Below are 26,236 nucleotides of genomic sequence, written 5' to 3'. Positions count from 1 at the left end.
TAGAAAGGTTATGTAAAAAATATTAAACTACAGGGCAGAAAAATGTAATTTACCCAATTATTACTCTCATAATACTGGCGTAATAATTCGTGGTCAAGTGAAACAATCAAATGTGCACAAGCACGCGTGGAGAAGACCTTTCAACATTAGTGTTACTGTCAATTTTTCCTTTAACATCATGTTTTAATTATTTTACTCTGGGGACTAAAGTCTAAAGGTTATATGTAATGACTAATGAAGTTTGTTAATTCAAGTAAAATAACATGTTTAACCCTTATGAGTATTATCATTTTATCCCGTAAATTATAGCATTATTATCAATTTACCCATTCAAGTTAATTTTTATACGCTTTACCCTACTATTAAACTAACTTAGCATGTTGAAAGATTATAGGCGAAAGTAATTTTCTTCTCTTGTATACCTAAAAAGTAAAAAATTAGGAATAGTTATTCTTCTTTTTCTCACCAATACCAAGAAAATAAAAGTCAAACTTTTTGCACCCTGTTTTGATCCTTCAGTTTTTCAAAAATTAGTTTTGGATTAGTTGTTTTTGAGGGTATTTTTGAAAAATTTTACTGTAGCAGAGTTTTTAGAATATATTTTGGGATATTTTTAGAAAAAATTTTGGAATATTTAATATTTAAGAGTAGTAGAGTTTTTAAAATATATTTTGGGATATTTTTTAAACATTAAAAAAATTTAGACTACTTTTTAGTGAGAGAGAACTCAAATTTGTTAAAAAATAAAAAGACAAATGAAAAAGAATTCAATATTCTCATTATTTTAAAATCACTCCTTACCTTTTCACTTCCCACCCAACTCCAATCGTAATGATCTTAAAGTAATGATAATTCTGGATTCTTCTTATTTTCTTTTGTTTTTTAAATTCAAAATTGAGTTTTCTACCTTTCTCTCTTCTATCTGTTTTTTTTTTTTTTTTGTATCAATAAAAGTCAAGAAAAATCCTTTTACTTTTATTTTTTTGGTACTCTTAATGTGAAAACAAAAAGGAGAATGATCGTTCCAACTCTTTTATTTATTAAATAATGTATAAGAGAAGGGTAATTCCATTCACAAATTTTCTACACACTGAATTGAGTTAACGATGGAATAAAATAAATACCTACAAAATAATATCAGAGGTAAACCGATAGTAATGTTATAATTTAAGAGGTTAAAGTGATAGCAACACTATAGTCGTGGTGGAAGAGAGAAGTGTAGTTTTATCCAAAACTTTTTAACTTACAGAGTTATCTTAACGGTGGGGGTAAAGTAATTAAAAAATCACATTAGGAAATAAATTTGATAATAATGCTACGGTTAAGGAGTTAAAGTGATTTTTTTTTTTAACCTCAAAAGAGATTTCATTCACAACAAATTTGCTGCAGCAGCAGCATCAATGACACTCTCGGGGAAGTTTACAAGCCAGACTCTTCTTCCCTCAAGAGATAATGACAATTTAGACAAGATGTAGGCCGGAACATTGTTTGCCCTCTTTGCATGAACCACTCTGATAAAAATCAAAATCATTTAACATAGATCTCATGCCATGAATCAAGTTACCTAACAAAGATAAGTCAGGCCCATTGCTATTAATCTTCTGAGCAATGCTAAGAGCATCATCTTCCATTATAAAGTGCGTGATACCAAAATCCCTTGCGAACTGTAAAGCTTTGAGAAAAGGTAGGCACTCCATATGGTCTGCGCTTAAAGCTTCAGTAATCCTTTCAGCCATTGCTGCCTCCACTTGGCCTTGGTGATTTCTCACCGCTAGACCCATTCCTGCTCCCTCCTCAGAGAAGGCTCCATCAACATTTGTTTTGAGCAAATTTTCATCCGGTGATGACCACTGGCTATGTTCCTGGTACCCATGTAAGCTTTTGCTGATTTACAAATTCCATCCTTTGATGTGCAAATTCCAATATTCCTGTAAGACGGCCCTTGCATACTCACCAATTTGGTCTGTGTCCTTATCATTCGTTTCCTTCAAAAATCTTCTGGTTTTGGCTTTTCCATATGATCCGCATAGTTAGAGCTACAAGCTCTGCTGATTGTTTTCCTTCTGAATGCAGAAGACAGTCAAACCAATCCTTAAAATTTGAGGCCCAAGGCTTAAATGTTGATATGAGAATTCCCAGCCCAACTTCCTGAGCAAAAGAACATTCAAAGAACATGTGCCTGTCAGTTTCCAAGCCACGCCACTTGCATCCTTTCACCTATCCCTTTAGTCTGTGGCTGCTAGGTTCTGTCCGGTTGGGAAAATGCCAGGGCAAGCCCCCCTCCATATTTAACATTTTAACCTTCGGAGGAATGTCCAGTTCAGTCCCTCCGGATTTTTCCCGAGCCTCTTCGGATCCCCTTTCCCCTTAATATAAAGTAAATGTAGGTTTATCGTGCCCGAAAAAAACGAGTAATGTCCAGGTTCCAAATTTTGTGCCAAAAGCGATTCTCATTTCTGCTTGAAGATGCGCTTACACCACCTTTGTCAAAGGCTTCCAAATATCATTGCCCTTCCCTACGATAAGAGTTAATATTACTTTTAATTTATTTTACTAGGGGAATTAGTATTTACTTGGTTAATAAATCAAGTTACTTTTTGGTTGGCCCAACGACAAATGAAGGCTTTTAGAGTCGCTTCAAATCGTGTGTCGCGGATTTTTTCTCGTTTCGGCTATCTCATCTCTATTTAACTATCATGTGTATTAATTAATAACCTTTAGAATTCTGTTGTAGATAAATCTAATGATCAATAACTCTTAGAATTCTATTGAAGAATAAATCTAACAGTATAATACACGTTGCAGTTAAACAAAGACAGGATAGACGGGATGAAGACAAAAAATAAAATTCGGGACAAATGATTTGAAGTGCTTTTAGAGTTTTCTTCGTTTTCAAGTTCAGGATTCGAATTTTAGACCTAAGGATAGCGGAAAAGATATACGGTGTAAGGAGGGATGAAGGCCAAAAGGAAAAAAATAAAGTTACTTTTTGGTACTTTAGAGACGCGTGTATGCTGAGTACCAAGATTGAATTAGCTTTTTAATAATCACTGAAATGACTTTTATCACGAAATTAGCTACAGGCTCGCACAATTTTAACTTTTAACCATCATTTAATTAGAGCTTTAACCATTGTTGGGAAGACAAAGATGCACTAATTTAACAACCGGTAAAGGCTTAAACCGTCCCTTAAATTAGCTTTAAGCAGTGGGGAGGACAAGATGCATTGCTTTAATTCTCACTAAATTAGCTTTAATTAATAACGGGTTAAAACAAAATTCACATAGACTAATCGTGAGAGAAGGAACTTTTTTATTTGTCTCCCACGGAAGGAGTTCAAGAGAGATATTATGAGGGACCATATATATATATGGGCCGAGTTCAGCCCATTTATTCACATGAGTTTGGCCCATTGAAAGTTGACAAGGTTTATAATTTCTTCTTGTCCTCCGTAAGAAAATTTCAACCAATCATAAAATTACTAATTGGATTCATAAAAGTGAAAGATTTTCAAAAATTTTTGCATCACCACGAGCTTATGGTTAACAGCAACATCACTCATTAGTTTTAACCACTTAAATTATGACCAAAATAAAAGAAAAACAAATTATAAGATTTAATTCCCATACAAACCAATTACTGACGTTGACAGTCTAAAAATAAGTATTATCGATATTACTTCTTTTGTTTCAATCGATTCTGTCTCTATGATTCTCCAACGCACAATCAGAATGTGAAAATACTGTTTTAGATATTACTATTTTTTTTCAATTTTTTCGCCTCCAAAAGGTTAAAAAGTAGAGATTCAAAGTAAATAAAAAAGAGGAGTTTTTTTTTTTGGAATCAAAAGTTGAAGTCGGCGTTAAAAATCATTTGATAACATCAAATTAGAATTTAAATTCACAGGAGTACTTTTTAAGGTTTTATCTGGCTAGGTGCTTTGAACCTTAGCTAAGCCATGAAGGAAAAAAGCCCAATTGTCCCCATCAACTTAAACCACCTTCCACCAATCACCAACCACCACCTTCTTCCCCCACAATCCAATCCAACCCACTTTCCCACGCACTCTCATCAAACTCGTGTCCCGTCCTCCAGAACTCGCGATCTTAAAAAACGTATCATGTCTACGTGTTTTATCAAGAGTTTGGTACCTGGTTCCTAGCTCGTAATTACCAAATCACCCTCCCGTGATGTTTTAGGAAACCTGGCCTCTACACGCGTCGGTTTCTTATTTGTCTTCTGTAGTGGATTCAAACGCTAGTGAGGGCGTTTTATTATTCCCTCCCTGTTCTCCGTATCGAGAAGAAAGTGACCGATGTTTCTACCATCCAGTTCTCTTTACAATTTTAACCTTCCAAAAGAACGAAATTTAAGCTGTTTCTAATTTTTTTTTTGTTCAAGTGTCTCTAATCTTGTAGAAGGTGATTTTTATTAGAATTAATTCTTAAATTTTTTGAATGAGAGATTATTTGCAAAAATTATTTGATTACATCATAAATACTATTTTCAATGTGTTTTTTTTTATATTTTTAACAATCTTTTTATCTCAAATATGCCACATTACAAAAAATATTATAATAATCATTTCAAAAATATTTCCAATAACACTCTATTCAAGCACACTCTAAAGTTTTTATAACAAGTTACACATTTCTAAATTAGTGTTAATAAAAGTTGTTTACAGCCCCATTTGCGATTCTAATGCATTTACAAAAAAATTATTTTTTTAAATATTAAAATTACTTTTAGAGAATTTTGTAGCTAATTTTTCATAATTTAAGGAATCAAATTTTTTTTACATCAAAAAATTGGATTATTGCATCAACAAAGACACCTGAAAGGGTGCCTTAGATGACCGTCATGAGAATTTTAACCCAGTACTCATCGTTTGCTCTGTAGTTTTTGGTAATTAAAAAATCATTTTATTAAAAGTACTTGTGTCAGAAATTTTTTTTTTTTTTTTTTTATAAATCCTTGAAATTTCAAACATGGTCTAAGTCAATGCACGATTGTTCTAAATAAAAATAAAAAAGTTGCAAAAGATAGAGTAATTAATAACTAAATTGCCGGTTTATATATTTTGTCAACAAACTTAATGTGCTTTAGTATTTATCTGCAAAGCAAATTGTGAGCATGCTTCTATTTGTACAAAAAGATAGTCCACAGTTATAGTTTAAAAATAGTGTCGGATCAGTTGATAATTTTTAGCTTTTTTTGATTAAAAAAATCTAAAATTATAATAAAAAGTAGTAGCAATCGCAATAAAACATGAACTTATACAATAAAAATCAATTAGGTAAAAAAATTTGAAATCATAATACAAAAACAAGTTTTTATTTTGGAAATAATTCAGAAAGAAATTGAAGTTACAATTTTATATGAAATTTTAAAAAGTACCCTACCAAATCCGCTTGAGAACAAGGTCGAAACTATTCTCGTAATAATGAACTCAAACGGAAGGGTAATAAAGGCATTCCAGTGTACTCTGCCCATTTTTGTCATGTAGTACAAGTGCGCAATCCTAGCGTGGAGAAGGCGCAGTCGAAGCCTGATTTCACGCAATTGCCACTCCCAAATTCTCTTGTTCCGCCACATTAAATTTCACAAATGTCCTCAACAAATCTCACAACATAACCCCTCACGTGAGGCTATAACAGTAATTTCACCTATGTCTGGTGAGTGGAAATAGCAAGATCGAGAAATCGCTCTCGTACACCCAAACGCGAGGAAGAAAAAGGGGGAGGGGTTCCATTTATTTATTCTAATTTAGATTTAAACTCTTTCGACCACTTTTATTTCTTTCCTTTTTGGCTGGAAGCTTTCTTCCTCAAATTCGATGAGTTTCTGAAGAGAATATCATTCCTTCGTCCCCAATCTCTCTCTCCTGTTCTTTCCTTTTCTCCTCCATTTTTTTCTTCTTCTGATGATCGATTTTTCCGTTGCTTTTCCCTTTCCCTTTTCCCTTTTTTTTTTTGTATTAATAAACGAATAAATAACTAAATATACTAGTAGCAGAATTTTCTGCATCATCATCGTCCACGATGCTGTCGCTGCAGAGTGATCCGCGGCAGCACCACCAGCAGCAGGTGCAGAACCACCAGCAGCAGGTGCACCAGCAGCATCAGCAATTGTTGCAGCAGGTTGTTGGTGTTGTGAATTATAGCAATAGTATAGGGAATAATAGTAGTAACAGTAATAATGTTGGAGGCGGTGTTGATCGGCGGAGTGATCTGGTGTTCTCGTTGCATAACGACTCCGGTGCTTTGCCGCCATCTGCGAATATTAAGCAGGAGCTTTTGTCCCGTGAAGGTATTTTTGATTTTTGTGAATTTGGATTTTTTGGGGGCTTTGATCAGTTTGTGGTCTAATTTGGGGGACGGGGTTTGGAAATTTAGGGTTTCGAAGCGATTCAAATGATGGTTAATTTTTGGGTGGCTAATGGTTTGCAATTGTTATTTTTTTTTTAAAAAAAAAATTATTTTAAAAAAAAATTAGGGCTTGGGAATTGTAGGGATGGCGTTCAGTTGATAATATTTTGGGATGGATGGTTTTCTGGTTTTGTTGGTTAATTTGGTGGTTTTTTATGTTCTTTCTTAAGTTAAAAGAACAAATTAGTAATTTTTGGCTTATGGATCTGATTGAGCATACTGATTGTCCATTTGAAGATTTTATTTGGGAGTTTTAGATATTTGACGGGAGTAAAATTTTTTGAGGTGTTTTGGATGATTTCAGATGAATTTAATTGAACTTCTATGCAGAGAAAAGTCAATATCATACCCTCTTGATTATAGTCCTTTTTCCTTTTTGGGTTGAGTAGAAGCTGGTTTTTTTGATTTTGGGAAGTCGTGATGCCATAAATATCCTAGGATTTTCTTCCTTTTTTTTTTTTGGGGGGGGGGGGGGCAGCGTGGGTTTGAGCGACAACAGGGGGAAAAATTAAAAATTTGCACATCGGGATGCATTTTAAGGTCTGCTGTGAAGATACAGAGTTTCTGGCTAAATGCTAGTTGGTTGAACTCTTTGCTCTTGAACATGGGATTAATAAAACAGAATTCCTGCCTCTCGGAGTTAGGTGTCAAATGTATAATTGTAAGCTAGCATCGTATGGTTTTTTAAGGTTTCAGAATGGTTAATATCAAGCAAATTTCTGGACTTCTAGAAGTTGTCCTTAATAGATCTGTACGCTATTATTCAGAACAAATAATGGTGGCAGCATCCTTCTATTTGCTTTATCATCCTCAACATGGCTTAATATTTGGACTTTGACTTCCTTGCGTTGCAGTTGATGAAGATATGCTCTTGACAATTGCTCATCAGAATTACAAAGCGGGGAACTATAAGCTGGCTTTAGAGCATAGCAAGGCTGTGTATGATAGAAACCCTCGTCGGACTGATAATCTTCTTCTTTTGGGTGCAGTTTATTATCAGGTAAATGTCACCACTAATTTATGTAGTTTATTCTCGTACTGTTCAGTTTATTTTTTGGATGAGATGAATGCCGACATCTAAGGCAAAGCTTGTATCATTTGCTTCAGTTGCATGATTTTGAAGAATGCATTAAAAAGAACCAAGAAGCTATTGCATTGGAGCCTCACTTTGCTGAGTGCTATGGAAACATGGCAAATGCTTTGAAGGTAAACTTTTAATATTGCTTGTTGGTTGTAACATTTTTTTCTTTCAAGGATGTTTAATACTATTTTATTTTTTTGGGTATAATTGAGCAGGAGAAAGGCAATATTGATCTTGCAATCCAGTATTATTTGGTGGCGATTGAGGTCTGTATGCTTCAGAGATCTGATTGTGCCTTTTTTTTAATACATTGATTGAAAATTGGGAATATTAGTTGTGTTCTTTATTTATACTTTGGTCATGCAATGCAGGAAATAGAAAATACACAGCCTGAATATGTTTATTAGGTGACTGAGAGGGTGGAAAAAGCATCTTAATTTCTTAGGGTTGAATTTGGTTGAAGACGCTAATGAAATTCAAAACAAACCGATTTTTGACATAATGAAATTCATTGAGTATAACCTTCATGGTACTTGATGTTTTTACTGAGGGCTTGAAATTTGTGAAGATTTCACGTTCTCCATTAGAAAGGTTGGATTTGATTGAATCTTGCCATCAAAACTTGAAGGAATAAACCCTGGAATCTTTGTGTGACATACTAATTGGGACTTAATGTTGTACCCCATTTTCCTATCTCTTACTTATCTATATCAGTTAGGCATGCTTAGTGTGATAAAAGGATGCTTTTTATTTCGAGTTAAGCATGTTTTCCAACTTTTGATTCTTTTCGTAAATGTGAAACATGAATTCTCGTCATCATATACACATTCTGATGCATTTTCTAAATTAATTGGGATCACTGAAGAGTTTGTTAAAACATAGGGAATGGGTAGTTGGTTATTTCCGTTCTTGAATGTAAATATTTTGTTGTGTTAAGGTTTTGGAAAAGTCATTAAATATGACATTGCACCAAAATTTCCCTTGTGCTTTACTAATATAGGATAAAAGTAAGGAATAGCACCCTGTGTTATGTTCTCTCTTCCACCTTTTGACTCGCATATCAATCAAATGGCCACTAAAAACTACCATGAACATTTGATTCGCTTTTTAAATGTCTGTGTCTATTAGGGAAAATATATGTATCAAAGAATGATCTGTGCTATTATCTCAATTAATAACATCGTAATTACTTAATTAAAAATGAATGATTTGATTGCACACATCTTTGTGGTAAGAGAGCTGTTAACTTGAAAAGACAGGCGTCTGTATGGTTTTTGTACATGTTTGAGGGAGTAAATGACATTGATTTGAATTATTTTGCAGCTTCGCCCCAATTTTGCTGATGCATGGTCAAACCTAGCTAGTGCATATATGAGGAAGGGAAGGCTTAATGAGGCAACACAATGTTGCCGTCAAGCTCTTGCTTTGAATCATCGTCTGGTAAATTACTTGCTAAAGCTATGTTATTGAATCATGTAGAATTGCTGGGCTGTTTGCATTGCTTTTCATTTGACACTGGCATATTTTGCAGGTTGATGCTCATAGTAACCTTGGGAATTTGATGAAAGCTCAAGGATTAGTGCAAGAGGTAGTAGAGGATCTCAGTTGATTTTCAATTTCTCTTTATGTTATTGTTTTGTTGCCCTACAGTTCAAGTGGTTGAGATCTAAGACTGGAAATCATGGTCAGTCATGTTTAATGGAGATGTTTGAAAACTGAATATAGTGCCTGCCTTCTTTTTTTTCTAGTGTAAACTATTGAAATCTTCCATGCCGCTGCAGCTTTCATGTGGTTCAATGTCCAACAGCTCTTCGATTGTGGAGTTTTTACAATATATTAGCAACTGAACTGGTTATTGGATTTGTGCTTCTTGTTCTAGAATTATTTCATGACCCTTTGCGGTCTCTTTTATCATTATGTCTTTAACCAGCCGTTTGGTATGGGGGAATCCCCTCTCTTCTATGGGTTTTCAAGGTCTCAAAACACATACCTGTTTGGTTGGTACATATAGGTATGAAGCTATCACTTTGGAAGACCCAAGAAACACCAATGGTCATTACTGTATAAATTGGGCACTTTCACGCCATCCTGGGATCTTAAAAGCATGAAAGAAAAAACATGAAAATGATAAAAGAAACATGAGACCCAGCAGCCTCATTATTCTCCTCTCCTGTGTCTCATCTCTCTCGTGATGTCTTTTCCTACTGTTGTGGCTCTTGAATCTCTCCTCCCAGCGAAAGCTCCTGTCCTCTCCTTTTCCCATTTCACCATTTTGATTCTTCTTGTCCTTGCTGGCCTTCTTGCATAACCCCCTTATCAGCTGAAGGAGGGCACTTGGTGGTAATGGCTGCCATGAGGGAGTTTCTTATTTCTTTGTGATTTTTAAGTGATAATTTTGTGGTTAAGGAAAATTTCCTGTAAAAAGCTTGCAATTTGTCAAACATTAGTATTATGAGGTTTAGCTTGAAAATTTCCTGTAAAAAGGTTGCAATTTGTCAAAACATTAGTATCATGGTCCTGCACCTTTTTACAGTTTATTCTAAAATCTTATTCAGCTGCCTTATTGTTTTCTGAGTTTGAGTGTCTGCTATTGACTAGGCGTACAAGTGCTATGTCGAGGCTCTTCGTATACAACCATCATTTGCTATTGCATGGTCCAATCTAGCTGGTCTTTTCATGGAGGCTGGCGATCTTAATAGGGCAATGCAGTATTATAAGGTATATTGAATTGGTAGTGCTCCACGGTTTATTTTGGTTGTTTTGACCTAGCTGTTGATTAATCTTTTGAACAATTGAGTGTGTGTACTTTTTGGTGTCCTCTTGTTGAGTATATAAGCTGTTGTCATATTTGAACTCAGGAAGCAGTCAGGTTGAAGCCAAATTTTGCAGATGCCTATTTGAACCTGGGGAATGTTTACAAGGTAAGGCTTTATGCATTGTGCTAGTAAGGTCGGGTAGCTGCAAATGCCACGGCCAGAATCTGGAGAAATACGAGATCTTCTTTGCATTTTCCAGGCTTTGGGAATGCCTCAGGATGCAATTATGTGTTATCAACGTGCCCTTCAAGCGCGACCAGATTATTCAATGGCTTTTGGTGAGTTTTCTTTTTGGATCTTAATTCTGATAGCCTTTTGCTGGTGATTCAGTTCTGTAGTCTTGCAATCTTTTATTGCAATTTCACGCTATTACAGCTCTAGATTTACAATTCTAGATTTACAATTGCTCTGCTCAAGTCTTGTTATTTTTCACCGAGGTTGGGTGCTATCTCTGGCTTTATGAGATACCATTACGACTCTTGAGTAAAACTGCACTGCTTGGCAGTGTCATGATTTTCACTTTTTAACTGTCTGAACACATCGAAGCTATTCAAATTCTGCAGGCAACATGGCTAGCGTATACTATGAGCAAGGCAACCTGGACATGGCAATACTCCACTATAAGAGAGCGATTTCATGTGACACGGGGTTCTTAGAGGCATATAATAACTTGGTTGGTTTCTTCTTCTTTTTTTTCCCATTCTTATTTTCCTTTTCCTTTCTTTGGTACATTTAGTCAATTTATAATTTCTAAAGCTTTTTTTGAAAGGAATTTATCTGATAAATATTACACTGCTTGTGTCATTTACTTTTAGGGAAATGCTCTAAAAGATGCTGGAAGAGTAGAAGAAGCAATTCATTGTTATCGAGTAGGTCCATTTCCATTTTTGAACATTTGTTATGCTGTTTCTCTTGGACATTTATTTGATTATTTTTCTTCTTGTCTGTGAAGCAATGCCTCTCTCTCCAACCTAGTCATCCCCAGGCACTAACCAATCTTGGGAATATTTACATGGAGTGGTAAGTTAATTGGTATCATCCTTTTCTATCGACTTTGCAGTTGCAAGTACTTCTATTGGTTATCTTTTGTATGTTCTTATAAAGTGGTTCCAAAATTTGTTTCTGTCGCCTGTAGGAACATGATGAATGTTGCTGCCCAATGTTACAAGGCAACTATTTCTGTGACAACAGGGCTTTCTGCTCCTTACAATAATTTAGCAATAATACACAAACAGCAGGTAAATTTGGAGTTACTGAATGATTGCATTCATGCAGTTAAAGCTTTTAAGTGAAAGAAAGTAGGATTGCAGTTTAACTTTTTTTAAGTGGAAGAAAGGAGTATTGTCTCTTTGTTGCACAAGCTTATCAATTGTTTTATTGTCAAGAAATGAAAGTTGATTTTATACTTTCTTTCCCTTTCAAACTTATCCTATTTCTCTACCATATTTGACCCTGAGTCTACTTTCATATGGGAAATGAGTCGGTTCTGTCCAATTACAGGGTAATTATGTGGATGCTATAACTTGCTACAATGAAGTTCTTAGAATTGATCCTATGGCTGCTGATGGGCTTGTCAATCGCGGTAATACTTTCAAGGAGATTGGAAGAGTTACTGAAGCAATTCAGGACTATTTACGAGCTATAACTATCCGGCCTTCAATGGCTGAAGCTCATGCAAATTTAGCCTCAGCTTACAAGGACAGGTATGTTCCACAGTTCTAAGGAGATAGCATAGTTGTTTCTGTCTGTTGATTAATTTCATCCCAAGACTCAACACACCTTGTTCAACTGTGATACTTTTTTTATGTCAATTGTTGTAGTGGTGGTGTGGAGGCAGCCATTAAGAGTTACAGGCAAGCGTTGATGCTACGTCCAGATTTTCCAGAAGCTACCTGTAATCTTCTTCACACGTTGCAGGTATGTTTGCATATCTACATTAGGACCCTTCAGGAAACTCTCATTAATTTTGTTTGAGATGCTTTTGATGTCTAGTTGTTGTCAACGGAAACGTATAGGCGTATGTTGTGTTGCATCAGTCCAGATGATAGTTGATGTTCATGTTGCCTTTACAGTGTGTGTGTGACTGGGATGACCGTGATGGGATGTTTAATGAAGTTGAAGGCATACTCAGAAGACAGATAAAGGTTTTCATAAAAGCTACTTGTTTTCCTTCTCTAAGCATAGCTGTTGAGTGTATAGACTAGTTTATTTCTGTCAGTGCCATGTCTCTAATTTTATGAGTGTTGTTTTTAGATGTCAGTCATTCCAAGCGTGCAGCCGTTCCATGCAATAGCTTATCCCCTTGATCCTATGCTTGCTCTGGAGATCAGGTGAGGATCTACTAAGTCATATTTACATGCACAATACTAGATCTTTGGATCTTGAACTAATTTGATCATTTTGCAGTCGAAAATATGCTGCCCATTGTTCTGTGGTTGCTGCCCGATATTCACTTCCTCCTTTCAAGCATCCTGCTCCATTACCCATAAAGGGCGGGGGTAGGGTTGGCCGATTAAGGGTTGGGTATGTATTTTTGATGGAAAAACTTCTTGAAATCATTGAGTTCTCTAACCTCTCTCTCTCTCTGGGTAACAAGAATGTGATTTCCTTTGTTTGGCAGGTATGTGAGCAGTGATTTTGGTAATCACCCACTGTCACACCTTATGGGTTCGGTATTTGGCATGCACAATAGAAATAATGTTGAGGTGAAATTGTGGTTCTCTATGATTTAGCTGTGATTGGATTTTTTTCCTCATTTTTTGTCTTTAAGCAAGGGAACTAAGATATCTTTTTCAGGTTTTCTGCTATGCTTTGAGTCCTAATGACGGCACTGAATGGAGGTTGCGGATCCAGTCAGAAGTTGAAAATTTTAAGGACGTGTCTTCCTTGTCGTCTGATGTGATTGCCAGGATGATCAATGACGATCAAATTCAAATACTTATTAATCTCAATGGATATACTAAGGTAATTCTTAATCCTCAAATACTTATCAAATTCAATATGATTTCACATTTTTTGTTCCCCGTGATGCTTATGAGTCATCATTAACCAGTAATTCTTATTCCTCCTGATTTTCATTCCAAAGTGGTAAAATTATTCTTTGGTGCCCTTTAAGAGGACTTGATACTGTTTATGCGTGCCATTTGTGCTACCCTTTTCTTTGTGTCGTCGATCCACTTTTTTGCTTTTGACTTAATGAATTTTTCTGGATTTCTTAATCATATAAATAGGGGGCTAGGAATGAAATTTTTGCCATGCAACCAGCTCCCATCCAGGTTTCATACATGGGATTTCCTGGGACAACTGGAGCAAACTATATAGATTATCTGGTCACAGATGAGGTACTGTTTCATTTTCTTCTATTGTGACTTCATGCATCTGAATTCCGTTTTGAACGCTGTTTTTCTCGTTCTTTTTGCAGTTTGTTTCACCTATGTGTTACTCGCATATATACTCTGAGAAGATTGTCCATCTGCCCCACTGCTATTTTGTAAATGATTATAAGCAGGTAAACTGCTGTCGTCAACTATGGTACCTGTTTTAAACGTTAAGCTAGCCTTCTATATTTCATTTTATCTATTGGGGCTGATTGGGGTGTGTGTTAACTTCTAATGATGTTGCTGGAGTTTTTTCCCCTAATATTTTGATGAGTCTGTGTCTCTTCAGAAGAATCTGGATGTTCTAGATCCAAATTTCCAGCATAAGAGATCAGATTATGGGCTTCCAGAGGATAAATTTATATTTGCTTGCTTTAACCAGCTTTACAAGATGGATCCAGAAATTTTTACCACCTGGTAACTTATAGAATAGTACTTTCAGCAATTTGATTTGGATTGAAACATAGTGCTTATGACTTTGGAATTGTACAGGTGCAATATTCTAAAACGTGTGCCAAATAGTGCTCTCTGGCTTCTGAGATTCCCAGCTGCAGGCGAAATGAGACTTCGTGCATGTATGTATTTTACTTAGAATGGAGTGGAGACCTCTATCCTTTTGTTATTAAGTATTACTTATTAGTGGCTGGAGTTACTGATAAGAAATTAAGAATCTTCTAATTGGCTCATTTGTGGAATTTTGTAGATGCTGCTGCACAGGGTGTGCAACCAGACCAAATTATTTTTACAGACGTTGCTATGAAACAGGAACATATTAGGCGAAGTGCCTTAGCAGACCTTTTCCTCGACACGTATGCTCACCATCAGCTGTGAAAATAAAGTTTTTATGCTGTTTCTTAGTTAAGTTCTACTCTCAAGTTACATTTTTGTTTCTTGTTATTCTGTTTAGGCCCTTGTGCAATGCACACACAACTGGAACTGATATTCTCTGGGCTGGTTTGCCTATGGTGACCCTTCCACTTGAGAAAATGGCAACTAGAGTTGCTGGATCATTGGCTTTGGCCACAGGATTTGGCGAGGAGATGATAGTCAGCAGGTAAAATGTTTTTGAACTTGTTTTCTCTATTTTTCTGGTGAATTTTAAGGCAGAAACGTCTGTTGCTATATTCATTTTAATTTCCTTTTTGTTGGATATTTGACACATTATCCTTGTGTCACTTGTTTATAATTGTTGAATCTGAATTACATCTACTTAAATTCGGATCACTAACATAAGAGCATGTGGATTGTATGTTTGACTTTACACGGAACTTCGACATCAACTGAAAAGTCTAGAATGGGAGGTTCCTGTGATGACTTGCATGTTTGCGTGCTGTAGATTTCCTATAAAACATTAGATTAAAATGCAGGGATGCTGTGTATATGAGATATTTGATGTAGGCGTTAGATCAGATGTGTAAATTTCTATGTGACATTTATGTGGCGCTTTACCACTTCGGTTATTCTTTAGAAATTTTATAGACAGACACAGTATGGGTTATGAATCCAATATTGCAGCTTAAAAATTTTATAGAAAGACAGGGTAAGTTATTAACCCATATTTCTGATGGCTTCTGCATTTAGCTTGTTTAATTAAAAATGGAATTGTAACATATCTTTTTAGAATCTTTCGACTTGTTAACCAACTTGCTTCTCACACCTTTTTCTCTTCTTGGTGGGGGTGCCTTAGGTTCTCTCTTGCTGCTTTTTACTTGTCTAATTATTATTACTATTGATGGTAATTGTTCCACACACTGTTCTTGGTTGCTGATTTTTTCTTTCTTGCAACTTGAAGCATGAAAGAGTATGAGGAAAGGGCCGTATCTCTGGCACTTAATCGTCCAAAGCTCCAGGATCTTACAGAGAGACTGAAAGCTGCTCGTATGACATGCCCTCTATTTGATACAGCACGCTGGGTAAGCAATTCTGTTCTTTCTGTCTGCTGCTCCATGTGATTCAGGTGGTCCTCTGATAGACATGTAGACGTGTTTTCTCTGCTCCATTGATAGTTACTGTGTGATTACATTCTACTGTGTGTTATTTGATAAGCATAAAGAGCGTTCCTGATTACATATTGGCAATTTTTTCAGGTGCAAAATTTGGACCGTGCTTACTTTAAGATGTGGAATATCTACTGCTCTGGCCAGCATCCTCAGCACTTCAAAGTGGCTGAGAATGATTTAGAATTCCCGTATGATCGATAGAAAGAGTTAATATAGGAGAGAGAGACAGGATTGTAGATAAGGCAACGAGAATATAAAAAATTATTGTTTTGAAGCTTAGAATATGATTTGGGCTGGTAATGTTAGTAGGATGTTGGTTGGGTTAGTTATTCTAGTAGTTTGAGGCGATCAAACTACAATTAGACTAAAGCCGTTCTGACAAGGAGGTCAATAATATTATACAGGTTCCTTGCCCAATGTTTGCTACATTTTCCTTAGTGGTTCTTGAAGCTGCCGCAGGAATTTGAAGTGGTACATGCATCTTCAAGTTGTCGTGTGGGGGTTCATTTGAGGAAATCGAATGTGGAAATTCATGGAGCTCAAATGCGGGGTTGATGGTCTTTTTGGTTCGGGGGTGTGTGGTTTTGAGGGCCAAGAAGCTTCAGAGTTCGGGCAGTGGATTGGACACCAAATATACAACTGGATAAGCATTGTTCATTGGATTTCGCTTTTCAGAACTATGGGGCATTGAAAAGTATTGAATCGTTGCTTTGGTGGAGAAAACAAAACCGTGTCCCATTGAAAACATGCACATCCAGACGGATACGTAAAACTTTTATCTAAAGCGGTTTGGTACGAGGCGAAAAACTTGTGCGTAACCGAAATGAATGGTTGATAGGAACAGGGGTCTACCACTTCGGCCATCTTTCAGACCATCCTCGATGGACTAGACACGGTGGATGACGTTTTGTTATTTTCCTGGGACGTACATCTTTTGTCTTGTTCCTTGGGAAATATTGGCCGCCACTAATTGCTATAGACACGAGAAATCTAAGTGGAGAGATGAACTTGAGCATAAGCTCCTCTTTTGGTCCTGTCATGTTGTCTAGAAGGATGGCAAAAGGAGTGTTCTGGATTCAGCAATAGATTGAAAGTGACATAAGGGCAATTTTCTTTTTTGTTTTCTTGATAGATAATCAAATACAGTCCCCTCTGGAGCTCGGGTATGTTCTTCTAGTTTCCACTTTTGCTAACATGGATTGAGGGAGGGATGGGTTGGAATGGTTTAGGAGGGAGTGTAAGAAAAAAATTTTGAGTATGAACTTTCTAGTCAATCACAAAGACTTTTTAAGTCTTTAGTTGTGGGTGGAAGGTCAAATATTATCTCCCATCAGCCGTTATCTGTGGCATGCCACTTTTTATGTTGCGATAAAATGAATTCCTTCGACGATGTTTTCTGGCGGTTAGGTTTCTCCTCCTCTTGGAATAGGACAGAATAGGTTACCAAAAAAAAAAAAAGGGTGAACCAGTTTATGGGCGTTCGCCCATTGTTTTAGGGTGGCATAATGCTGTCACCCATGCTACTGGGAAGTGAAAACAAACCATTACTGGGAAGTGAACGGAGCTTGCTATGCTTAAATTATACCTAAAAGAAAACAAGAATACAGAACAGTATAGAGATAACAGTCACCCTGTGTTTGATTGTTTGTGAAATCATCTCCAAACTCCAGGAGCTCAAATAATTAAGCAATATTGTGGGCATCCATTCAGTTTATATACTCTGATTTTTTGAAATTCAGCAGGTATATCAAAAAGTCAATGAAATTAACAAAATAAAAGTAGCAGCAGGAAAAACATTAAAAAAAAACTCAGTAATTTATAACTTATGCAACAGATTTTAATTATTACTGGATCATATACCATATCATCGTGACCATGGTCATAAATAGACACAGGAAAAAAAAAACCGAACACTTAACAGCAAAGAGAATTTGCACTGAAAGGTACTAATAATCATCAGATTAGATCTCCCAAACAGTTCCAACTTTTTCAACATTTTCTTCTTCATTTAGTGGCAGGGGAAGGGGAGAAGTTGAGCAACTGCCTTGGCTTAGTATGAACCCAAGGCCGAACCACCACAATGGCATCGTAAACCTTGGGAACCCCAGAAGAAGTGGTGGCCTTAATCTTGAGATAATATTTGATCCCAGCAACCACCTGCTTCTCAGCCTCCACCACAGATGTGAAGATTATAGGAGCACCGCTTTCATTGTTCTTCTTCCTCAAACTCTTGTTGTACTCAGAAACACAATATTCCCCAAGTTCTTGAACTTCTTTGTTGCTCTTCACATCCTCAATCTTCTCCCTTGCTCCCACTTTCCTTCCCAAGGCATTAACTTGGAGGGTGGTGGAAAATAGTGCAAGAATGAAAAAGATCAGAAGAAAGGAAGGAAGTGTGAGTAGAGATGATGATGATTTTGCCATTGGCTTTTCTTTTTTTTCTTTTTTTTCTTGTGGGGTTTTTTTGGGTTCTTGATTTTCTTTCAATGTTTGTTGCGCAAAGTATGGGCTGGGGGTGTCAAAAGATTTATAGAGAAGAGTTGAGTGATTAATGGGGAGTTGGTTTGTAGGAATGGGGTTTTTGGACACGTAAATGAAGTATGGGGGCGGTGGCAACGTCTACCGGGTGCCGCGTTTTTCTGAAACACCAGTGCTATCAGACAAAAGAATTTCAGGATTTCATGGTTTTTCAACATTTTTTTAATTTTATGCATGCTTTATTTGGATTTTTAAATTCATCACAAACTTGGACCTTATCTGTTAGTTTCGTGATGGTACAAACCGGTTTTACCTCTGAACTTTTGTTTTTCAATTCATGCTTTTATTATATTGACACCAAAAGTTTTAACGTTAAATCAAATTGTTTTGCAAGTTTTCTTGTTGATTGATCATTTTATTATTAGGCTTTGTACATAATTTGGAATGGTTTTTACATATTTCATTATTGGAAATGAAACATCCAGTTCATTTCTATCGGTATCCAAAAGAACAATCATGATATGGACCGGTGGAAATGGCACACTATGTGTGTACAGATTTAGAAAGAAATTTTTTTCAAGAAAAATTATTAAATTTTTTAGTAGTTGTTGGAGGTTTTTCTTTTAGAAATATGTATAGAAAATGGTGTTTTTCTCTTTTTTTTTTGAATTGGGAGTTGTTGGCAGTTATTGTTTTATTGAAAGTATGTTAAGTTAGAAAAATAGGGGTGTGTGTATGTGTTTGCGTGTGTTTTTTATTTATTTTAAGGAAATGATGGTAACATTTGACCCTTTATTTGGAGGATAAACTAGGAATTATAAAAATGACACAAAAAATTTACACCAATCCTCTCCGCTTTATATATAGTATAGATATAGATATAAATAAAAGAAATTTAGATGACAAAATAAAACAAAAAAATTTCTTATTATCTGCAAATGAAAAATTCTAGTTTTCATATATTCTAAGGATTTGTTTGGTTCATAATGACATAGGATTGGATTTTTAATTTTATATCATCCCATGTTTAGTTGCGTTTTATATATAGGATGATACATCTCACCTAACTGAATTAATCTCCCGTATAAGGGATAAAGTAACCTTATAGAGGGAGGTGGTATGAGTATCTTGGATGAGTAAAAGGTAGGATGATGACAATTTACACTTATTTACCCTTACTATTAGAATAATGCTTTGTTCAAATAACTATGTGCACTTATACTCTTGCTATAATATTATCTAAATTTTGGACTATTTTTGCCCCTCTTAATAACGTAACAAACTTTTGGATGAATTTGCCCCTCCTAATAAAAAATTTAAATTTTGGACTAATTTGCCTATATTAATGATATACCATAGTAGTGGACTGATTACCTACACTATCAACAAAACTATATGTTTTGCTCATTTCTCCGTATTAATGAAATAACTAAAATTTTGATGGAATTTTCCCCTTATTATTAACAAAATTGCCATTTTAATGAAATAACTAAATTTTGAACTCATTATCACTATTATTAATAGAATTAATTTTTGAAAAATTAGCCCCTACTAAAATTTTAAACTAATTTGCCCCTACTAAAAGCAAAAGTAAATTTTACATTAATTTGACCCTACTAGTTAAATATATAACTATATTTTCTTGGTCAATTTTAATTTATAAAGGTTAGACATGTTAATTAAAACTTATGAACCCATTTGTAAGTTCAAACTTGGCCCAAAACAAAAAAAAAACTTATATGTTGGTTCAGGTTCGGACCATTTAAAGCTCACATATGTGTGTTGTTTACTAACATTGAGCTCATGTTCAACTTTATATAAGCCGAGTTTGGGTTTACTAAACACTTAACACTCCTAATTGTAGTTCTATCAAAGAGGGTATTATGGTCTATAAATAAGCAATCCCACCTCATCCTATTTCTAACCAAAAGTATGTTGAGATTATTTTCTAAAACATCTTATCTAACATAAAACCAACAAAACACTGGATAACAAGATTATTCATTTGAGGATGAATCAATCCAAGATGAATAATCCGAGCATAACTAATCTCCTCTCATCTGGTATGGGAACCAAACGCACCCTAAGGAAAAATTTAGGGAAATAAAGGGAAATGTATGGTGCAATTGGTTGTGGATTTCAAACTAAATTGAATTAGAAATTGATTGTTAATGTCACTGCCATATTCCTTAGTAATCAAACTAATTAATGGGTATGTTTGGATACAAATAGTTTTTTAAATATTATTTTACTTGTATTATAAACACGTTTTTCAATAATTTTTAAATATTTTTAATTACCTTTACACTTCACATACATCATATCATAAAAAAGTGTTACAACAATTATTCTAAAAGATATTGTAAATATTAAACTATCACTGCTACCATTTAACTACTTTTTTTTTTAAACCATTTAAATACTTAGGAAACTGCCTCTCAACTTTTCCTTCGGTTGTACTTGCACAATAAAGGGCCTTAATGCTAGAATGCTCGAGGCAATTTTAGGTGCTCCTAGAATTTTAGGTTCTTTCTCTCTTGTTACAATTAACAGAAATTTTAAATGTTTGATACTAGAATAGTGTAAAAAAAAAAAAAGAATAGTGTACAAATATAATATACTAAGGATTGCGTTTGATAAAATTGAACTCTGAAAATTAAAATTTTGAAATCTATTAAATTATTGAATTTGTAAGTACTAAATTTGATACCTATGAATGTATATCACATTAACTAATAAGTGCATAGTTTATTAATTATTTTTTGCCTAAAAAAAATTCAATGACACTTAACTTAATTAATTTAAATATTTTATATTTTTGTTATTAAATGCGTTTGAATATATTAAGATTTAAACCTATTAAATTTAAATATTAAATTATGTTAACAAATAGGGCCTAAGTGTTGGAAAAATGCCTATATTCATTGTAGAGTGAATGAGAAAAATTGTTCTCATAATGGCACTCTTGAAAGAATTCAGGATAATTATCTATCATGTATATTAATTATTGATACATGATTTTGGATAGGATTCATGTGTATTAATTATTGATACATGATTTTGGATAGGATTCATTTGGGGTTATCTTATTGAGATACATGTATGTACATGAATGTGGTCCTTTGATAAACGTGAAGATAATTATCTGGAATTTAACACTTGTTGCCAATTTCTAACAGTCACCCTTGGCCAGCATCTATAAATATCTCTTTTGTTTCAAAAGTAAGGGTGCTCTCTCTCTCCTTTTCTTTCTTGCATCTGCATCTTTTATAGTGTTCCATATTGCTCTAGTTCGAGTTCGCTGGGGTGAAGAACGTTTGGTGCTGACATATTCACCTTTTATCCGTTGTATCCTGGGAGACAGACGCCTATTCAAGCTCAAGCACTCTACCTGGAGGGGGCGAATCTGTTTTAAGGAAATTGTGCTCACAAGCCTCGGATTGTTATTATTGTTATTTTCGATCATTTCTTTCTTTCTGGGTTGTATTTATTCTTCTCTATTGTGTATCAGCCTATATCTTTTATTATTAATCTAACAGTCTCTTAAAACAGATTCGGTCAATGGCTGACAATACAGGAAAGAACACCAATATTTCTACTTCTGATGCCTGCCGCCTCTGGCTCAATTGTGAAACAACCTGAAGGAAAGATTACTCCTATGGTTTCTACCAACCATAGTGAGAAACCTGAGAAGTTCCATGGCTCGAACTTCAAGACATGGCAACAAAAGATGTTGTTCTATTTGACAACATTGAATCTCTCGAGATTCTTAAGTGAGGATGCTCCAAAGCTGCCTGAAGGCTTAACTGATGCACAAGCTGTCAGTGCTATTGATGCTTGGAAGCACTCCGATTTCCTTTGTCGAAATTATGTCATGAACTGCTTGCATGACTCGCTGTATAACGTGTATCAAATACTCAAGACGGCGAAGGCATTATGGGAATCCTTAGATCGGAAATATAAAATCGAAGATGCCGGGACAAAGAAATTTGTCGTTGGAAAATTTCTAAACTATAAAATGGTGGATTCCAAAACTGTTATCAGTCAAGTGCAAGAAATTCAGATTATCTTGTATGAGATTCTAGCTGAAGGCATGATTTTGAGTGAAACCTTTCAAGTAGCTGCTGTTATTGAGAAGCTACCTCCTGGGTGGAAGGATTTCAAGAACTATCTCAAGCACAAGCGCAAAGAGATGAGTATGGAGGACCTTATCGTTAGACTTCGAATTGAAGAAGACAACAGGGGTTCTGATTGCAAGGCAACAACTTCTGTTGATGCTAAAGCAAATATTGTGGAGTATAAGCAAGGGCAAAACTCCAAAGGCAAAAAGCCAACTCGAAATCTTGGGGCAAAAGGGAAAATCTCTAAGCAGAAATTCCAAGGAAAGTGCTTCAACTGTGACAAAAAAGGTCACAAGTCCACTGAATGTAAGCTTCCAAAGAAGAAGAAACATGAAGCAAACTTGCTTGATAGAATCGAGGGAGACATGGAAAACATGAACCTGACTGCTATGGTCTCTGAAGTAAATATGATAGGGTCAAATCCGAAAGAATGGTGGATTGACACTGGAGCCACAAGACATGTTTGCACAAACAAAGACCTGTTCACTACCTTCGAAAAACTTGAAGGTGAAAAAATGTTCATGGGGAACTCTGCCTCATCTGCTATTGAAGGTCAAGGGAAGGTGTTGTTAAAGATGACTTCTGACAAAACATTGACTTTGAACGATGTTCTGTATGTGCCAGAAATCCACAAGAACCTTGTTTCTGGATCATTGCTGAACAAGCATGGCTTTCGCATGGTTTTTGAATCGGATAAAGTTATATTATCCAAATCTGGGATGTATGTAGGGAAAGGATATACTACTGATGGGTTGTTCAAATTGAATGTAATGACTATTGTGAATAATAAGAATAAGTCTTCTGCTTATTTGCTTGAGTCTTCCAATTTATGGCATGGTAGACTAGGTCATGTTAATTATGATACTTTGCGTAGACTAATTAACTTGGATCATATTCCTTCCTTTCACATCAATTCAAATCATAAATGCGAGATTTGCGTAGAAGCAAAATTAGCAAGGTCATCTTTTCAAACAATTGAAAGAAACACCGAACCCCTTGAATTGATTCACACAGACGTCTGTGATTTGAAATTTGTTCAAACAAGAGGTGGTAATAAATATTTTATCACTTTCATTGATGATTGCACAAAATACTGTTATGTGTATTTGCTCAAAAGTAAAGATGAAGCCTTGAAAAAATTCATTCTCTACAAGAATGAAGTTGAAAATCAACTTAACCGGAGAATTAAAAGGTTAAGAAGTGATAGAGGTGGTGAATATGAAATACCTATTGGTGATTATTGTGCAAAATATGGAATCGTTCATGAAGTAACTGCACCTTACTCACCTCAATCAAATGGTGTTGCTGAACGGAAAAATCGCACATTAAAGGAAATGATGAATGCGATGTTAATAAGTTCAGAATTACCTCAAAATATATGGGGTAAAGCTATTTTGTCAAGCAATTACCTTTTAAATAGGGTACCCCGGAAAAAACAAGATAAAACTCCTTATGAGTTATGAAAAGGTAGGAGACCATCCTACAAATACTTGAAAGTGTGGGGGTGTCTTGCAAAAGTGGCTATTCCAGCACCAAAGAGAATAAAGATAGGTCCTAGAATTGTGGATTGTATCTTTATAGGCTATGCACATAATAGTGCTGCTTATCGGTTTCTTGTGTATAATTCAAAATTTTCGGATATACACAAAAATACGATAATGGAATCAAGGAATGCTTCATTCTTTGAAGATGTGTTTCCTTGTAAATCGAATGGTGCATCAAGTTCATCAAAACGAACACATGAAGTTATGAATCAAGAAAATCGTGATCATGACTTGATTCAACAAGATGAACCGAGACGTAGCAAAAGGGCTAGAGTGGAAAAATCATTTGGAGATGATTTTACAACTTTTCTATTAGAAAAGGAACCACAAACCTATACAGAAGCTGTAAGTCCTTCTGAAGGATTTTTGTGGAAAGAAGCAATAAAAAGTGAGGTTGATTCTATTTTACAGAATCATACATGGGAGTTAGTGGATCTTCCTCCTGGTTGTAGACCTTTAGGGTCCAAATGGATCTTTAAAAAGAAAATGAAACCTGATGGCTCTGTCGATAAGTACAAAGCCAGACTTGTAATCAAAGGATACAAGCAACAAGAAGGTTTGGATTATTTTGATACTTATTCTCCTGTTACGAGAATAAATTCTATCAGAATGATTCTTGCTATCGCTGCATTGAGAAATCTAGAGATACATCAAATGGATGTAAAGACGGCTTTCTTAAATGGTGATTTAGATGAAGAAATCTACATGGAGCAACCTGAGGGTTTCATAACTCCGGGAAAAGGAAATAAAGTTTGTAAATTAGTGAAATCATTGTATGGACTAAAACAAGCGCCAAAGAAATGGAATGAAAAGTTCGACAATGCAATGATAACTAATGGATACAAAATAAATGAGTGTGACAAATGTGTCTACAGTAAAGAAACAGAACATGGCTATGTCATCTTATGTCTTTATGTAGATGACATACTTATTGTTGGTAGTAATGACAAAATGGTCAAGTCTACCAAGAACATGTTGAATTCAAAATTTGACATGAAAGATATGGGGTTTGCTGATGTAATTTTAGGAGTTAAAATTACAAGAATATCAGACGGGTTGGTCTTGAGCCAAACTCATTATGTGGACAAGATTCTGGAAAAATTCAATAAGAATGATTCTGGAATTGCAAGAACTCCATTAGACAACAGTTTCCATCTATCTAAGAATAGAGGAGAGAGTATTTCTCAAGTAGAATACTTAAGAATCATTGGCAGTCTAATGTATTTAATGAGTTGTACTAGACCTGACATTGCATATGCAGTTAGCAAATTGAGCAGATTTACAAGCAATCTGAGTGCTGATCATTGGAAAGCAATTTCAAGAGTACTTAAATACCTATGGTACACTCGGAACTATGGACTGCATTACACTAGATACCCTGCCGTTTTAGAAGGGTATGCTGATGCAAATTGGATATCTGATATAAAAGATTCAAAATTCACAAGTGGGTATGTGTTCACACTTGCCGGTGGGGCAGTATCTTGGAAGTCTTCTAAACAAACTATTGTAACTAGATCTACAATGGAATCTGAGTTCATTGCCTTGGACAAATGTGGAGAAGAAGCTGAATGGCTTCACCATTTCCTTGAAGACATTCCAAAATGGGAAAAACCTGTGCCACCAATATGTATTCACTGTGATAGTCAATCAGCAATTGGAAGAGCACAGAATAACATATATAATGGTAAGTCTAGACATATACGTCGTAGGCATAATACCATCAGACAACTACTCTCAACAGGAGTTATCTCTATTGATTATGTGAAATCAAAGGATAACATAGCAGATCCGCTAACCAAAGGATTGAATAGAGAGTTGGTTGCAAAAATGGCAAAGGGAATGGGACTAAAGCCCATAGAAGGCTAAGTGTTATAAAGGAAACCCAACCTAGCTGACTGGAGATCCCAATATCTAGGTTCAAAGGGACAACCTAATTATAAGGACTTAGCATAGTCATTGTGGGAGGATATCCCTAGACCCATTCCATAATGAAACAATGACGCAAAGAAGAATTAAGGATAGCACAATGGTGTGCTTTAATGATTCTTAAGTGAAGTAATTAATTACTGAAGACTTAAGTAAATCACCTATGTAAGAGTGAAGTGGGGCCGCTTCAAAAGAGAATTGTTTAGGGCTCAATTCTTAAAAACTCTTGCTGAACCAGGTTGATGTTCATGGCCAAAACGAACATAACTATGAGAACTGAACAAATGGAGCATGATTCCTGTGTGAAATATATGGTTCATTTACACTAAAAAGTGGGACAGTTCAAAGACATCATGTCTACTGGATTGCTAGTAAAGTAAGTGTATTTCACAAGAGAAGGTTCAATGGGTAACACCAACCTATCTTATGCAGGTTTCAGTCGTGGAACACTACTGTAGAGTCAAA

At 35.4% G+C, this 26,236-nt stretch overlaps 2 protein-coding genes across 2 annotated transcripts; one reads left to right on the top strand and one right to left on the bottom strand.

The window, feature by feature from the left end:
• The first annotated feature begins 5,786 nt into the window (after positions 1 to 5,786).
• On the top strand, positions 5,787 to 16,868 carry LOC113766838 (probable UDP-N-acetylglucosamine--peptide N-acetylglucosaminyltransferase SEC). Its single transcript, XM_027310999.1, has 28 exons — positions 5,787 to 6,309; positions 7,283 to 7,428; positions 7,536 to 7,634; positions 7,725 to 7,775; positions 8,833 to 8,949; positions 9,041 to 9,097; positions 10,108 to 10,227; positions 10,368 to 10,430; positions 10,525 to 10,603; positions 10,889 to 10,998; positions 11,141 to 11,194; positions 11,278 to 11,345; positions 11,461 to 11,563; positions 11,826 to 12,028; positions 12,146 to 12,242; positions 12,398 to 12,469; positions 12,579 to 12,655; positions 12,732 to 12,848; positions 12,946 to 13,030; positions 13,122 to 13,289; positions 13,556 to 13,666; positions 13,747 to 13,833; positions 13,992 to 14,119; positions 14,195 to 14,277; positions 14,406 to 14,511; positions 14,610 to 14,756; positions 15,495 to 15,615; positions 15,790 to 16,868. The coding sequence occupies exons 1-28, from the start codon at positions 6,042 to 6,044 to the stop codon at positions 15,901 to 15,903; spliced, it is 3,051 nt and encodes a 1,016-aa protein (XP_027166800.1). The 5' UTR covers positions 5,787 to 6,041; the 3' UTR covers positions 15,904 to 16,868.
• A 635-nt stretch (positions 16,869 to 17,503) lies between these two features.
• LOC113766979 (cysteine proteinase inhibitor B-like) lies at positions 17,504 to 18,205 on the bottom strand. The gene has a single exon (XM_027311142.1). The coding sequence runs from the start codon at positions 18,124 to 18,126 to the stop codon at positions 17,707 to 17,709; it is 420 nt and encodes a 139-aa protein (XP_027166943.1). The 5' UTR covers positions 18,127 to 18,205; the 3' UTR covers positions 17,504 to 17,706.
• Positions 18,206 to 26,236: the final 8,031 nt, after the last annotated feature.

Source organism: Coffea eugenioides, chromosome 3 (genome assembly GCF_003713205.1).
Source record: "Coffea eugenioides isolate CCC68of chromosome 3, Ceug_1.0, whole genome shotgun sequence".
Classification (NCBI taxonomy): domain Eukaryota; kingdom Viridiplantae; phylum Streptophyta; class Magnoliopsida; order Gentianales; family Rubiaceae; genus Coffea; species Coffea eugenioides.
Note: the sequence above shows the minus strand (reverse complement) of the source record. Positions and strands in the feature narration are given on the sequence as shown.

Coding starts and splice junctions, on each gene's coding strand:
- LOC113766838 (XM_027310999.1), top strand. CDS start 6,042: ATGCTGTCGCTGCAGAGTGATCCGCGGCAGCACCACCAGCAGCAGGTG. Junction 11,346..11,460: donor GGGAATATTTACATGGAGTG/GTAAGTTAATTG, acceptor TGTCGCCTGTAG/GAACATGATGAATGTTGCTG. Junction 13,834..13,991: donor TTGTAAATGATTATAAGCAG/GTAAACTGCTGT, acceptor GTGTCTCTTCAG/AAGAATCTGGATGTTCTAGA.
- LOC113766979 (XM_027311142.1), bottom strand. CDS start 18,126: ATGGCAAAATCATCATCATCTCTACTCACACTTCCTTCCTTTCTTCTG.